At 54.8% G+C, this 16,022-nt stretch overlaps 1 protein-coding gene across 1 annotated transcript; it reads right to left on the bottom strand.

Annotated features, from left to right (window-relative positions):
- Positions 1-2,063: 2,063 nt before the first annotated feature.
- Positions 2,064-12,124, bottom strand: ZBP1 (Z-DNA binding protein 1). Its single transcript, XM_057703246.1, has 8 exons — positions 11,971-12,124; positions 8,790-8,999; positions 8,132-8,197; positions 7,542-7,715; positions 6,246-6,401; positions 4,904-5,107; positions 3,671-3,865; positions 2,064-2,311 (listed from the first exon to the last, which is right to left on the bottom strand). The coding sequence occupies exons 1-8, from the start codon at positions 12,002-12,004 to the stop codon at positions 2,064-2,066; spliced, it is 1,287 nt and encodes a 428-aa protein (XP_057559229.1). The 5' UTR covers positions 12,005-12,124.
- Between the last annotated feature and the right edge of the window lie 3,898 nt (positions 12,125-16,022).

Here is a 16,022-nt window from a genome sequence, read left to right as displayed (position 1 = left end):
TCAGACAGAGAAAGACAAATATATATTGCTTATATGTGGAATTTTAAAAAAAGGTACCAATGAACTTATCTTCAAAACAGAAAATGAGTTACAGATGTAGAAAACAAACTTATGGTTACTGGGGGCTAAGGGGGGGAATGGATAAATTGGGAGATTGGCTTTGACATATATACACTAATATGTATAAAATAGATAACTAATAAGGACCTACTACATAGCACAGGAAACTACTCAATTTTCTTTAATGGCCTATATGTGAAAAGAATCTAAAAAAGAGAGACGATATCTATATTTATATCTATATCTATATCTATATATCTATACCTATATCTATATCTATATATCTGATTCACTTTGCTGTACACCTGAAACTAACACAACATTGTAAATCAACTATACTCCAATAAAAATTTAAAGAAAAAAAGAAAAAGAAAATAGAATTGCATTTGTGAGCAGGTCATGGTGGTTTTGGAAAATCACTTCCAACTCATGTAACAAATTCCTCCTCCCCCATCCCCGCCCCCACCCCATCCAACTCCAGGGCCTGCAAGTTCTGTGTGCACAGGTATTACAGAAAGTGGGGGATGTGGATGAGCTAGTGAGAGCAAAAGGCTGAGGGGCGGGGGGTGGGGGGGGGAGTTGGACGGACTTAATCATCCTTTGCCTTTAATGGTAGCTGGTTAATTTCCTTCCTGAAGAGACCAGCTTTGACCTTCACCTTCAGCCCCTATTAGCTGGCAGCTATGCTTTGTCAGCGTGTTTATGACAAATTAATTGTATGGAGAGGGGAAATCTCACAGGAAAATTGAGTGTTCTGGCTTGGGCTGCAGGTGGGCGCTGAGGCTGAGTTCTGAGACGCATTTTGATCGCCTGCTGATATGGGCCTGGTGAACCACAGACCTGGGCAAACTTTGAGGCAAGCAGTTAATGTTCAGCTTATCGCAGAGGACAGTCAATGCCCGAAGCAAAGAGTCAAACCTGATTTCAAGCCCCTCACACCTGGTGGCACGTTTGCAAACTGGATATTCCAGGCAGGAGGGATTTGGGGGCCCCAGGTCATGGTGGTGGCCGAGATAACTTTGCCCCCTCTAGGCTGGGCAATTCCAGCCCATCGGGCAAAACCCTTCCTTCCCTGTAAGGAACCCAACTTCCTTGTTGCATAGACCTGCCCAGTTCTTCCTGGAATATTTGCGCAGGTGGAGCCTTGTCCAGAGCTCAGCGTCAAGTTCAAATTCCTCTCCAGCCAGCCTCCCACTTGTATTTTCTTCGCACTGGGCTTTCCGGCAACACCCAAACTGCTGTGCTGCTCTAGGTCATCTTGTTCTGACCGTCATGGCTTTGGCCAGGCCGAGCCCCTGCCTAGGACACCATTTGCATCCCAACCTCCCCGCCTCTGCCAGGTGTTGAAGAATGAGTGCTAGAGCTTCCTCCTTCCCCAGGAAGCCTCCTGGGCCCTCCGGACAGTGTCTGGGCCACCGTTCTGCACTCTTTTAATTCCCCGTGGTCATTCCTACTCAGGACCCACTGCCTGTGTCCCGGGCCGCCCCTCCGGCTGTGAACCGCTGCCCGAGGGCAGGGCTTTGTCCTCCTCTCTCTGTAGCCCGAGAGCGTGGTACTCAGGAGGCAGTCAGTGGAGGGGCCTGTCCAGCATACACTGGAGGGTCAAGAGGGAAAAGACAGGGCCTCTGTGTCTAGGGAATTCCCCCAGCCTATGCTGGGGAAGATGCGGCCAACTTCTGAGGTTGTTACTTGCCTGGTGGCATCTCTTTTCTGGTAACTTTAGAGAATGACCCATCCCGAGCCCTCAAGGGCGAGGTGGGAAGGTTCTCGGAAGGTCAGGAGGTAAAGTGGTCGGGTGGCCACGATGGGCCTTGAGGACGTCAGGTCTTGCGTGGAGGGCAGAGAGTGGGCGGCCCTGACGTGCGGCGGCCCGGGATGGCAACCCTCGGCAGCTGCTCCGGGCCGCCAGCAGCCCTGCCCTCACGCCACGCCGGGCCCCACGCCCGCTGGCCACGCGTCAGGAAGCAAGGAGGTCAAAAGCATCATTTAAGGCAGCAGAGAGCTCACTGGCTCCCAGGCTCTTCCTGCGCAGGTCCGCTCGCGAGCTGCTTGCTCTGAGTCGCAGCCCCCGGCGACACCGGCTCTGCGGTTGTGTCACTCAGCAGGCGTCTGCTGCGCTTCCGGGGGCCCTGCTTGTCCAGCGTCAGAGCTGCTAGCTCCTCGGAGATGAGCGCCTCGGCGTCGTCGGGGGCAGCCTGACGGCCGCCAGGAGGGACCTCGCTTCCGGACGGTGCGGCTCCGGAGGGAGGGTCTGGGGAAGAGATGGGGCCCCGGGAGCACGTGAGCCATCGCCCCTCGAAGTAACGAATGACGGAGGAGATGTGGTTCACAGGGATGGAGGCCGCTGCCCCGGGCGCAGGCTCCCTGGGTGGACGCCCTCGTGTCTCCATTCCCGAGGCCCCGACTTTTCTCCCCGGCACCGCTGCTCCTGCTCGCTCAGCCCCCTTTGCTTTCCTCATGCTGCCCTCAGCCGGACCTTTACACCGTGCCCCGCATCACATTGCTCCTGCTCAAACCCCTCAGGCCTCCCCAGCTCACTTCAGGTAAGATTCAGACCTTTCTTCTTGGCCTCCCAGGTTGGAGAGGCTGACCTAGCCACCCGATCCACTTCCTTCTGCTCCCTGGGCTCGTGTGCGTGATTCTGGACGTCCCCTTGTTCCCACCTCAGGGCCTTTGCACTTGCTGCTCCCACCTCCCCCCAACCTGCAATGCTGTTCCCGCATCTGTGCTTGTCCGGCTCCTCCTTCCCCGCAGGCCCAGGCTCAGATGCCACCTCCTCCTGGAGCTTCTCTGACGGCCTGGCTAAGGCAGCTCTGCCCCGCCAGGCACCGCCCACCCACCACCCCAGCTTTTAGAGATTTTTATAGTGTTGGTCTTGACAGCCTCGAAAGGCTTGGTTGCTTTGGGATCGTCTCTAAGCCCTGCTGGAGTCTGATCCCGTGAGTGGGGGGTGTGTGTCTGTCTGTGCTCTTGGCTGTGTCTCCGGGGAGGCAGGGTTTGAGGGCAGGAGAGGGGCCAGAGCGGGTGCATGCATGAATGAAGGACTCCTTGCTAATAACTGAAACAGGGGAGAAGCGTCAGGTGGCTACGGCACTGTGTGGGGGAAGAACCAGTGAGCTGGGTGACTCGGCGTCGGGGCGGGATCGTGTTCCAGAAGGTGCCCAGGAGGCCCAGCCTCACAGGCCTGCGGCCTGGGCCATCACACAGGCCTGTCCGGAGGGGCCCATGCTCGCTTACCGCGCTGCTGTCTTTGTCCTGAAATTCTCATTCAGTTTTGAACAAGGAGCCTTGTTTTTTCTCCTTGCACGGGGCCCCCCAGGTCAAGTCCCCGGTCGGGTCCGGGTGTCCCGGCGGTGAGGGGAGCGCGTGCAGTCCTCAGCACAACCCAGGGGCCGCCCGCTCGTCTAATCGCCTCATCTTACAGACGGGGAAACAGGGGCTCCGAGCTGAGTGATGGGTTAGGTGGACTCCACACATTCTGCCCTGGAGCCGCCGCTTCTGTGATGACCCACTCCTGCTTCCCAGACTCCAGGAAACGGGAGGCTCGTGACCGCTGAGTGAACGAACGAGAGAGAGAGAGAGAAAGAGAACACACGTGTCCCCGGCTCACCTGCGTCCCTTCCTGGCTCCGCGGGCCTTGCCGCTCCTCCGGGACCACCTGCCCCCGGGTCAATGGTCATCTTGTTGCTGTTGCCGACAGTGGTGTCCTCGAGGAAGCACGAGCGAATGTGGACTCTCTGGACCATGACCTCTTCGGAGTGAAGTCCTGGTTCGGGGGTTTGAATTTCGATGGAAGCTTCCGGGCCTGTACCCAAGACAGAGACTGCGGGTCAGCCAAAGAGAGAGGTGCGGGCAGGGCTGCGTGAGCAGCTGGACGGTGGGCCCGACCCCCAGCCTGGCTCTTAGGTCCTGCATGGCTCACTCTCCCCCCAGAACCTCCCTGCAGCAGCCCACACGGTGCTGGGTCGCCAGCGGACACCGGCCTCGCATGGCACCCCTGCACGTGCCTTTCACCTGCCAGGGCCACCGGCTCTCTGGACGGCCAGCTCTGCCGGCTTGGGTCCCCCTCCTCCTGCAGCCCAGCCCAGCAGACCTGGTCCTCTGTGCCTCCCCTGGGACTCAACCCCTCCCCGCACTGCCTCCCGCTCCCCCTTGCTCTGCTGCCTGCCTCCCGGCAGCTCTGGAACACCGTCTCCACCTTTGGTTAGCATCTGCGTGTGGCACCCCGCCCAACCCCCAGCCCCTGCTGTCTCGCTCCTGCCTTTCCCAGCCAAACGTCAGAAACGACCTGTCCGTACTCTGTCTCGCCTCCTTTCACTCCCCACGCTCCTTCTGTCCCCTCAGGTCACCGCTGACCCCTTGCTGCTGGACCCCGTGGCCCTCCCTTGATCTCACAGGCCTCTCTTCTTCTGAGACTCGTCCCCTGGTGTCCCTGGCTCTCCTCCTCTCTCAGGTCCCTCTGCTGTGTCTCCCCCAGCCTGTCTCTGGATGACCAGTGCCAGGCAGGATGCGGCCTGGGCCTTCTCGTCACTGCTAACAGCACCTCAGTGGCTCCTTAGATGCCTTTCCTGTCCAGTCATCTCCTTTGTCTCTGCTTCAGCTGGCCCAGGAAATGGTCCCTGCCCATTGTACAGATGAGGAAACTGAGGTTTAGGGAATAGGAACCCAAGTGCTAGCTCTAAAAGGGCCCCCTGCTCTACTCTGTGATACAGCCTCCTGGTGGAAGGGAAGGAATTTCCCATCATGCCTCTCTCCCAAAGGATGGGCCCAAGTTCCATCTAGCGAGGAGCTGAATGCAGTGGGGGAGGGGTGGGGGCGGGATGGCATCTTGTTCTCAAGTTACCTGGGGGGCTGCCACAGGTGCTCTGGGCCGGGCCCTTGGCCGGGTGGCCATGAATGTTCATCTCGTTGCCATGTCCCATCTGTACACGTCTGAGCACAGACTTCTCCATCCAGATGTCCTGGGCCCCCCAGGATTCATCCAGGGGGTCCTGAGTTGAGGAATCGGCGGGTGCTGTTGGAGGGAGGTAGAAGGGAGCTGTGGAGCCTGGCAGGGGACACAGAAATGTCACCCCTGGCCCCCACCCTCTGACCCCTCCTCCTCCCAACCACCCCCTACACACACACATAAGTCCTAGCCGGACAGAGGAGACAGGCCTCTGAATTCTTTGTGGACACCATCAGACTGGGAGTGATTACTTCAGGCTCTGGACTGGAGAGCAGGTGGACCTGCAGAACAGTTAGCGTGGGGTTCTGGGGTTTTATAACTGGGGTATCACTGGGGCATTGAAAACCCAAACAATGAGCACATCTTCTGCTTCCCAGTCATGCTCAAACCTCTGGGCCCATCGGGAGAAAGTCTCCTTTGGGGTTAACTTGGTGTTGACCTGGAGCCGTCAGAGCCTCTGACATTGGTGTATTTTCTCAGCATTTATTTTTATGGTGACCTTCGTGGTTTTGAAGGCAATGCTGTAAAAGTTTACTTTAAAATTAATTTGAGTAGAATAAAAGGTAAACCATTTAACAACATTGAGTAAATAATCAGCCATGGGTGTGGGCAAAATTAGGGAGGCAGAGCTCAGAGGACCAAAGTGGGGACAGGTTGATCTAGATTCTAGAACAAAGTTCCTCATTTCACACTTGGGGAAACTGGGGGAAGAGAGCTCTCGAGGTCACAGGGAGTGTTCCAACTTTGGGGCCAATGCTCTCACTCATGCCCCCGGCTGGACTGATAGGTGATCCTGTCCCTTCTCCCACAGTGACTGGCACAGATCAGGCACCCATTTGCCTACTGTATTTCATCAAAGCTAGGATGCACCCAGTAAGGTGCATCCCAGCTTCTGAGATGTTAACACGTGGGGAAAAAGTGTCTCAGAACAAGCAAAATGCTACAACGGCCCCTTGTGACATCCTAGTGAGGAAGAGCGAATTGAATTGTTTCTTGTGGGAAAATATTGGGTACCACTGAAAACGAGGCAAAAGATGTCAGGATGAAGGGAAAGCAGGAGAGGTTTGATCCAGGCACAAGGAACAACATCCTTATTCTCAGGAAAGCAGGAAGGACCCTGGAGACCTGAAAGCCACTCTTTCTCCCTGGAGGGTTGAATGCCTCCCATCCCTGCCCCCACCCAGAAGGAACAGGTGCCCCAACAGGGTCCTTCTCCTGGACATCTCGGAGGACTCACCATTTTCTCCAGAGGTCATATTTATGACATTCTTATGTCCAATCTGGATGCCTTCAGAGTTCTTAATGGAAATGTGGCTGTTTGGTCCCTTCTGACTGATCATGTTGATTGGATTTTGCTGGTAAATAACTTGGATGGACTGATTTCGAGAACCTCCTGCAAAAGAATATTCCACTCAATCACTTTGTACCTCTCTAGGACTCAGAAGTTTGAAATACCAGTGGGCAGCGTCAGAATCTCCTGGGGAGCTGATTACAACACAGATTCCCAAGGGCCCACCCTCGGGGTTCTACGTCAGTAGGTCCAAGGTGGGCCCCAGGAACGGGCGTGTTTGCCAAACCCTGCAGGTATCACAGACGAGCTTTACTTGGCCTTTGCCCCGCAGGCCACCCTACACGTGTGTCCTCTGCCACCCTGGGAGGATGGTAGGTGCCTTGCTGCTGGCCTACCCTCTGCACCTCTCATGGCAAGGAAACCACTGCTTCCAGGGTCCTCTCTCCCTTTAGGGAAGGCTGCGAGATGGCCTTCCACGGGCTGCTTCTGGCCATGGCATAAGCTTTGTTTGCCTCACAAGGCGTTTTTAAGAATTTGGACTTGTCAGCAGTGTTTCGTTAGCATCCAGCCTGGGATGCTGAGACGCGCCTCAGGTACCATGAGCAGGTGCGCCAGCCCCACGTGGGCTCCACACACCGGGCCACATTCCCACCTTCGTGGGCCCTTGGCTCTTGTGCCTTTGTGAGACCCTATGTCCATAAAAATATTTAAAATTACGTATAAAACAAATATAATCTTGGCTGGAGTCATTATGAGCTATTCACTGTTACTATAATACCCATTTTTTTTCTTCTGATTTTAAGAGAAATTAGAGCATTTTTGTGACCCCCTAAAAGTACCGTGGGCTCCAGGCCCTGTACCTGCTGCACGCAGTGGGTAAGTTGACTCTGGGATCCACCCTGTGGGTCTCTGAGCCCAGCCGGGCCTACTCCTCTGGCAACTTTAAAACTCCAGGTTGGGCGAAGTGCTTACAGAAAACTGTTTGAAAACTCAGGCGGAGGCCTGTGCCCAGGACTGATATAGTCAGGGTGGGTCACACTCTAGGAAGCCCTCCCTGGTTGCTCCCGCCAGCACGCCCCTCCCTCCTGGCATCCCCTTCCTGGGACGGGTCCGCAAGACCACAGCAGGCTTCTGACGAGGTCTTAGCAGGAGCCCAGCAGGGACAAGTGTTGGGTGTTATGGTGTCTCTTTGTAGCTCTGCCCTCTGCCTGTCCAGGTGCGGGCAGCAGGTAAAGGACCTACCTGGTTGATAAACCGCCCAAGAGTTTGATTTGGGGTCTAAGTCCAGGAGGTGCTTGTTCCTCATCTCGTACAAGTCTGGGTTGACTTCCTTTGCTGTCTTCTTTCCCAGGGCCTGGGCGATTTTCAGGGGTTTATGGGGCCCGTGTTCTTCCAGAAACCGGTAGATCTTTTCCTCTGGGAGGCAGGACAGCAGGTGGTTAAGAAGGACCCTGGAGGTTGAATCTGCTCCCGTGCTAACCAGCTGTGTGACCTTGGACAGACCTAGCCCCGTGTCCATTTTCCTCATCTGTAAAATGGGCATAATAATATTGGACCACAGATGTTTTTCTGGGGGTTGGGGATGTTCGTCGAGGGCTCCGAACAGAGTCTGGCACATGCTAGGGGCACGGTAAATGCCAGCTACTCTTCAGACAAACGATTCCTCAGCCATTTAGCTTCTTCCACCAAAAGATGGAGTCCTGTCTCCAAACGCTTTGTGGGGGCCTCTTAGCGGGTGGGGCGTGGCCCCTGAACACGCGTAACCTCTCGAGTGGCGGAGGAGGGTTTGGGGTCAGAGGCGACAGGAGCTGACGTGAAATGCGGATGCTTACGCTGCTCACTGAGCTCAGGGCCAGGCTTCCGTGGAACTGCAACTGTATCTTGCTGAGGCCTCTCTGCTGGAGAAAGGAAGACAGTCAAGGGGCAGAGGAACAGGAGAGGGGACGGGGACTCTACCAGACAAAGGTGGGCTGCTCCGTAGAGGGCCCCAGAGCTCAGACTCCCCAGATGCAGGTTCTATACTTAAAGGAACCTGGCTTCAAACCCTGCCCGTCTCCCTTCCAGCTGTGTGGCTTGTGGACGGTGGTGGTGGGAAGACCATCTACTCCATCCGCGGTTGCGTGCGGGCTAGGGGACCCCCGGGCACGGCACCGCAGCTAGAGAAGCGGATCTTGTGCGATGCCCCGGCTCTTCTATTATTATCATATCGTTGTTGCTACATCATCATTATTAATGTTTTGCTGAGCACCTACTATGTGCTGGCACTAGGCTCAGCCCTTTGCATCAAATCCTCTCACAACCCTACAAAGCAGCCCTACTGTGACCTCCACTGGCCAGAAAAAGAGATCAAGATGCAGTGAGGGGACATCCCCGAGGGCAGAGCCCGTATTTGAACCCAGGCCCAAATCCGGGCTTAGCCGCTGCCAGGACCACTCGCTCTGGGTCCACCCCCCACACCGCAGCCACCCCTGCCCCGGGATGGCAGGTTACCCAGCTCTGCGGGAACCACTTCTTTGGTCCCACTGTCGCCCAAGCACCATGTCGCGGGGCCTGCGGACACAATGCCCTTTGACTCCTTCTTCATCCTGTGGAGGACCTGATTGAGTTTCAACTTGGGCACTTGGCATTTCTTTACCAGCTGGGCAGTCTTCACAGGGGAGCCAGCATCCCTAAGCACCTCCAAAATCCTCTGCTCAAGGTCTAGGAGAGGGAGACAGGGGCAGAGACAGAACTGAGTTCCACCCCCCCCCCCCCATGACCCAGCCTGGACTGGCAGCCCCCTGGGAGAGGGGTCCAGTCCAGGACAGAGGAAGGGACAGAGGTCTGAGCAGACATCAACCAGCATCTCTGTTCAGGGAGGGGCACATGGGCTACTCAGAAATGACCTTGGCCGGACAGCGTGGTGGCCAGAGGAGGTGCCAGGCCTTCCAAGCGTCCCCCCCGAATGAGAGCTAGAGGGGAGCTGGGAACACTCAGCTCTCCAAGGTCCTCAGAGCTGTGGGGAGTGGAGGAGGCAGGATACTGGAGGGTGGGCGGAGCCCAGGAGGGAGGGGAGGGGTGGGGAGTGAGGCCTGCCCCCCCTCCTCGCGCCCTCCACCCACCGTGTTCTCCATCCCCTATCCGCCTGCTCCCTGTGGAATCTGCCCCTCTTCTTGGGCTCACCATCCACCTGAGCGATGTCACTCTTTATCCCCGCCAGAAACCCAACAGACATTCAGAAACGGATCTTTTGCCCTGATGCCCAATCACGGAGACCTGGCAATACTGTTCCTGGCTCTCTCGAAGCTCCTCTTCTCTGCGTTCACCTGCTAATCCTTGTCACCATCTCCCGGATGACAGCAACGCCACCAACTCCAGGTCCTGCCAGCCTCATCCTCACCCACCCTCAGCGTCCCTTCAAGGCCCAACCTGTCCCTTCAGCCGCACTTACCCCTGGGCCTTTGCACATGCTGTTCCCTCTGTGAGGAGCACTCTTCCCCCACCTCCACCTATCCAATGTATACGCCACCTCAGGTCTCACACAGACTCCATCATTGGGAGGCCGGCCTGGATGCCCTGAGCGGGTGGGGTGCTGGTTGTGTGGGGGTCGCCTGCAGAGTGTCCCCAAGGATCCCCTGCTGTGATTGCCAGGTTTGCTGTAGAGGTTGGGTGTCTAGCACAGGGCCAGGCACACAGTAGGGTCTCAGGAAACAGCATTTGAATGGAGGAAGGACTGGGTGAGTGAGTGTCCACTACTGGGTAGGTGTCTGCCAGATGACCTGGGCAAGGGATGGGCAGCTCCCCCGGGACCTCTGTTTCCCCACCTGAGTTAATGGTCCTAAGCAGAATGCCTCAAGGCTCAAGGAGGAACTTTCGGAATGCCCCCGCTCCTCCCGAGCAGGCTCCCATACACCCGAGCCCGCTGCCCTGCAGGGAGTGAGAGATCCGGTCAGAGGCAGGGACAGCAGCGCCAGGAGCCAGGCAGAGGAAATGTCTGCCCCGAGAACCTCGAAGGAAATGCAAAGCAGGGCCCTTCCTGAGAGACCTATGTCCCCTTCCAGGGCAGCACTCCAAGCCTTTGCCTTCGGGTTTTCCCTGGATGCCTAGTGGGCAGCACTAGTCAGGGAAGGGAAAACCCATGTGCCCGCTCCGTGCTGGGCACTGCGGCTTGCCCCCGTGGTTGGAATGTCTGCATCCTTCTGGGGCAGGTGATGCAGCACCTGGGGCCACCTATCCCTTCACGCACCAAACGACCCCCGCAACGGGGATACCCATCCAACCCACTGTGGCTTTGCCTAGTCTTGAAGAGTTTTGATTCCTGAAAAACCTGCCCCTGGGTGAGCCTCTTCCTCCTCCTCCAGTCCCCTGATGCCAAAGGGCAAGTAGGGTCCAGGCTGGCCTGGCCTCACCCGCTGAGTCTTCAGGCTGGTGAACTGGAAGTTGTGAAATGGATGAGGTGTAAGTGACACGTCGGTTGAAAGGAAAACCCACGAGGGAACAAGTTAAATTCGGTTACCGGGGCTTCCCTGGTGGCACAGTGGTTAAGAATCAGCCTGCCAATGCAGGGGACACAGGTTCAGTCCCTGGTCTGGGCAGATCCCACATGCTGCAGAGCAACTAAGCCCGTGCACCACAGCTACTGAGCCTGTGCGCTAGAGCCTGCAAGCCACAGCTATTGAGCCCTCATGCCACAACTACTGAAGCCCAAGCGCCTGGAGCCTGTGCTCTGCAACAGGAGAAGCCACCGCAATGAGAAGCCCGCACACTGCAGCAAAGAGTAGCCCACACTCTCAGCAACTAGAGAGAAAGCCTGCGCACAGCAACGAAGACCCAACACAGTCAATAAATAAATAAATAAATAAATAAATAAATAAATTTATAAATAATAATGATAATAAATTCGGTTACCGAGTGCCCCTGACACGTCTCCTTGGGGAAGTACATTAGGAGCTTGGGAACCAGCCCGGGGTCCTGGTTCACAGCCAGCTGACAACCCTCCCCAGCACACCCTATTTTCCTGGGTCTGACCTTAAACTCTGCCACCTACTAGCTATGTGACCTCTCTGGTCCTCAGTTTCTCCACCTGTGAAATGGGGCTAATAGAGGCTACTCAAAGATTGTATTGAGGATGAAATAGCTAATGATCACAAAACAAAGACAAACAAACCAAAAGACCACCCCGCCCACAGCCCACATGATTTCAGTGGGGACCCTCGAAAAAGGCACTGCTCAACAATAGTTAACGTTCACCATGTGTTTCCAGGAGTAAAGTGCTATCCGAAGAAAGAATGCAGCAGGTAGAAAACCACATACGTGCACTTGCCCGTCTTAGCAAAGCAACTTCCGTTCTTCCTCACAATGAGTGTGAAGACGGGTGATCAGGCCCCAGGCTCAGCCGCGGTTCCCTGAGTCATTTCACCCACACAGCCTCAGTGATCTCACATGTAAGATGGAAATCTCGTCGGGCTTGCCCCTGAGGGTCACTGCAAAATGCACCCAAAGCATGTTGCCACAGGCCCAGGGCAAAGCAAAGCTCTGAGCCTAATGCAATGCCCTCCCCCCCCTTTCTATTACATTGTCCTTTCAGATACTGTCCTCTCGCGGCTGTAATCTGGACTAAGAAAAGGAATCAGGAAAAAAGGTGCAAGTCCCACCCGGGCACTCCCACCGTTCCTCAGCAGGAAGAAAGTACCTTTGTCTCCGGGGTCGGCAGGGGCCTCGGCCATGCTGGCAGCAGCTGCCCGGAGCCCGGGTGACTAGGGGGCAGCGGGGGGCTCCCCGACCCCCGTGGCCTGGAGACGGGGGGCCCCGTCGAGTTTCCGTGTGCTTCTGCGGCCCCAGCTGGTGCTTCTGCCGAGTGTGGAGATATTTCAGCTTCACCGGGCCAGCTGTCAGCTGTTCACACCCCGGAAACAGGGGCCTAGTCAGCTCGACCTGATCAGACTCTGGAGAAAAAGAAACTGAAACTTCCATATGTGGCTTTGAAGGAAACAAAATTGAAAGCAGAATTGATGAGCAAGGCACACTTAGGCCTCCAGCTAGATGTTGGTAGGGGGTAGCTGGGGCCAGGGAGTGCCACACTAAGGCCAAGACAGCTGGGAGGGTGGATGGGTGGGGGCCTGCGTTTGTGCACGTCAAATGACAACCCTCTTTAATGAGTACCTAATACATGCTTTCCAATCTCATGTGCCCCTGACTTATCTACAGGGTAGGGGCTAGTACTGGCCCCTTTTCTTGGGAAACTGAAGCTTGGTCAGGGAGGCTACTTGTCCAAGGCCACGGAGATGCTTGGGTTCTAACTCAGCCCCACCATTTACTGGCTGTGGGGCCTTGGGCAAGTTATTTAACCTATTTATGCCTCCGTTTTCTCATCTATGAAATGGACTAATAAAAGTAGCGACCTCAGGAGGTGGTAAGGACTGAAAGGGTTAATCCAGGTGCCTTCTACACTCATGGACATGGCTGGGCACCCACTTACCTGTTTCTGGAAGAAGGACCCATCGCTTTTGTAAATTCTCAAAGGGGCCATTGACACCCCCCCCCCCCACCCCCGCCAAGCAGTTCAGAGCCACTGTTCTGGTCCAGGTGATAGAAGGAGACACTGAGGCCTATAGAGGTGAAGGAGTTTGTGTGAGGCAGCCCAGAGAGTTGAGAACTCAGCCCTGGAAGCCCCTGGGCCCGGGGTCCCAGCTGCAGAAGCTGGGGAGGGGGTGGCAGGCCCAGGGTCCCAGGGGAACACCATGCCCAGCATTTCTGCAAAGGGAGGAGCTCAGGAACAAGTATACCCATGGAAAGGGCCCCGGGGGCTGTTCTTGAAGATGTCTTTGCAGAGCAAGCAGGAAAAATCCCGATGCCCAGTCCACACTCAGACCCATCAAAGCCGCATCTTGGGAGGCAGTGCTGAGAGAACTAGGTGATTTCAGTCCAACCACAGGTGGAGTTCTGGACCTCTCAATAAAAACAGGAAGCCACAATAAGGTTTTTGTTCCTTTTTAACGTAAAACCAAAGAAATGTGTATCTCTATGTGAACTGACAACATTAATTTTAAATGCGGTTTAACTGGGGATGTTGAGGGAGACTGTGGGGACCCGTCGGGGCTCTGGCTCCAGCTGAGCCCCTGAGGGAGGCTGGGAGGCGCCATGCCGGGACTGGCCACTAGGTGGCGCCCACTCACCAACCTAGGTCCTGGCTCCCCCGCCCCGTTCCTCTGATTTAGGGGGGCCTCTCACCCATTCCCCATCCTAGGAAAACCCAATTCCAGCTGGCAGTACCCCAGCTTCTCCCCATTCCCCCACGGCTCTCCTACACAGGCCCCTTGCATGCTGCTGACCTCTTAGTATGGACACCCCAATCTAGACCTGGGTGCTTGGTGGGTTTGCAGGTCAGGCTGAGGGACTCAAGCTTGATCTGAGGGTCAGCTTTGCTTCTGGCCTGTGTTTGTCTGGACATGTTTGGATGGCCCTGTCCCACTCCCTTGGGTCCCCATCACCCCCTTCCAAGCTGCAGCCCTTCTCTTCCCTAGCTGTGTGTCACTACCTCTCTGAGCCTCGGTTTCTTTAATTATAAAACAGAGATAACAGATAAGAAAAAGCACATTTATCTGACATTTAGTAGGTGTTCACAAAATTTGCATCATTTAGAAAATGCAATGTGATGGATCTCCATAACTCCATAATATAACTTTAGACATTAAGAAGAAGAAGAAGAAAAAAGCAAGAGAGAAAGAGAAAGAAAAAACAATTTAATGTGGGTGGGTTCCACCTTCCACAGCATTCCATGGCACATCTGGAGTTCATGGAAACCATGAACCTGCTATGGCCATCTCACCACACTGAGTGGGATTCTCACTTTCAAAGTTTTAACTAGCTTGTATTTACTCTTCTCAATTGAAGAGACTTTCAAGGTAATTTTGACCATAAGGACTGTATTTAACTGAAATATTAGCAGCTTAAATGATACAGAAACTTCTCTCTCTATCCTACAACAGTCTGGCAGGCAGTCCAGGTTTGGTGTGGCACACCACAGCGTTGAGACCCAGGCCTCTTCTCTCTTGTTGCTCTGCCATTTGTGGCCTTATGTTCTAAGACGGCTGCTCAAGCTCCAGCCATCACAACTGCACTCCTTGCAGCAGGAAGGAGGCAAGGGAAGAAGAGTAGGTATCTCTCCTTAAGAATGCACACAAGTTGCCCAGATATTCTCCTGATGTACATCAGTCTCATGGCCCAGCAAGGGAGCCTGGGAAAGAAGACCTTTATTCTGGTGCCACCATGGACCTAGCTAAAACTGGGGGATCGATTGACTTTCAAATAGGAGACAACAGATATCGGAGGATACTTAGTTGTCCCTGCCATTGTGAGGCTCTGTTTTCCACCTAAGAAAGGAGCAAGGGAACCTCCTCTATGCCTTGAAGTGTATCTGTTCACCAGAGCTTATGTATTGAGCAGATCTGAGGCTGAGTTCAAAGGTAGTTCCCATACTCTCAGAGACTCCCGTCCAGTGTGGAAGACAAAAGGGGAAAGGAAGGGAGACAGGGACACTGGTGACACCTGACTCTGCCTGAGACGGACCTCAAAGGCCACAGGGGTTCCAAGACGGCGCCACTGCCTGCTGGAGCCCAGACCCCTTTTTGCCTTGGAAAGCACACTCCTTTCTCATGGCTTGTGTTTTTCTGGAAACTATTAGAACTCTCCGCCCAAACCAGATGATAATTACATGTTACTGATCTTGAGTCTTTAAATTTCTTTCTCTCTCTCTTTTAAAAGAGAGAGATTTTTACTGCACAGTGTTGACAAAACCCAGTCTCCTTTCTACCAGGAAGCCTGGATGTTATTATCATGGTTCCTCTGTGAATTCACCTTAGAGGGAGGGAGTGGAAAGGTCTGAAAGCACCAAATGGGGACAATAACGTGCCTTTGGCCAGGGGCAAAGGTCACAGAACCAGGGGTGGCCAGAGAGAGACAGGGATTGCACAAGATCACAAGAGCTACCAGTGGAGTGCTCCCAGGGGCTGCGGGAGGTGGCGGGCGCTCAGTACAGCACCCAAAGCCATCTGCCCGGCTGGGCTCTGTTCACTGCCTTCCAGGCAGAGCTCGGTGGGCCTTCTCAGGTCATTGCTGTTCCCTGGAGTCAGACAGAACTGGGGCTCTGATCCCAGGGCCCTGATCCTGTAGCTCTGTGCCTCGAGCCCATCACTACTCTTTCTGAGCCTCAGTTTCTCCTTTTTTTTAAAAAATAAATTTATTTATTTATTTATTTATTAGCTGCATTGGGTCTTTGTTGCTGCACATGGGCTTTCTCTAGTTGCTGAGAGCAGAGGCTACTCTTCATTGCAGTGCGCGGGCTCCTCATTGCGGTAGCTTCTCTTGTTGCAGAGCACAGGCTCTAGGCATGTGGCCATCAGTAGTTGCGGCACATGGGCTCAGTAGTTGTGGCACACAGGCTTACTTGCTCCGCGGCATGTGGGATCTTCCTGGAGCAGGGATCGAAACTGTGTCCCCTGCATTGGCAGGCAGATTCTTAACCACTGCGCCACCAGGGAAGTCCCTCAGTTTCTCTAGCAAAGGGGATCATAGCAGCTCTACCCTGGGGTTGTTGCAAAACTAACCCAAGATCATGCCTCTAAAGGTCCCAGCAGAGCCCCACGCATGCAGCCTGTGCTCAATAAACAGGAGCGTCGTATCTTCATGGTAGACCCACCTGTCCCTCTCTGAGTGACAAGGCAGTCCCGTTTACTCATCTGGTCT

This window comes from Hippopotamus amphibius, chromosome 12 (assembly GCF_030028045.1).
Source record: "Hippopotamus amphibius kiboko isolate mHipAmp2 chromosome 12, mHipAmp2.hap2, whole genome shotgun sequence".
In the NCBI taxonomy this organism is placed as follows: Eukaryota; Metazoa; Chordata; class Mammalia; order Artiodactyla; family Hippopotamidae; genus Hippopotamus; species Hippopotamus amphibius.
Note: the sequence above shows the minus strand (reverse complement) of the source record. Positions and strands in the feature narration are given on the sequence as shown.

Coding starts and splice junctions, on each gene's coding strand:
- ZBP1 (XM_057703246.1), bottom strand. CDS start 12,004: ATGGCCGAGGCCCCTGCCGACCCCGGAGACAAAG. Junction 9,000..11,970: donor TGCCGACCCCGGAGACAAAG/GTACTTTCTTCC, acceptor TCCCTCTCCTAG/ACCTTGAGCAGAGGATTTTG. Junction 2,312..3,670: donor GGAGCCAGGAAGGGACGCAG/GTGAGCCGGGGA, acceptor TCTCTTCCCCAG/ACCCTCCCTCCGGAGCCGCA.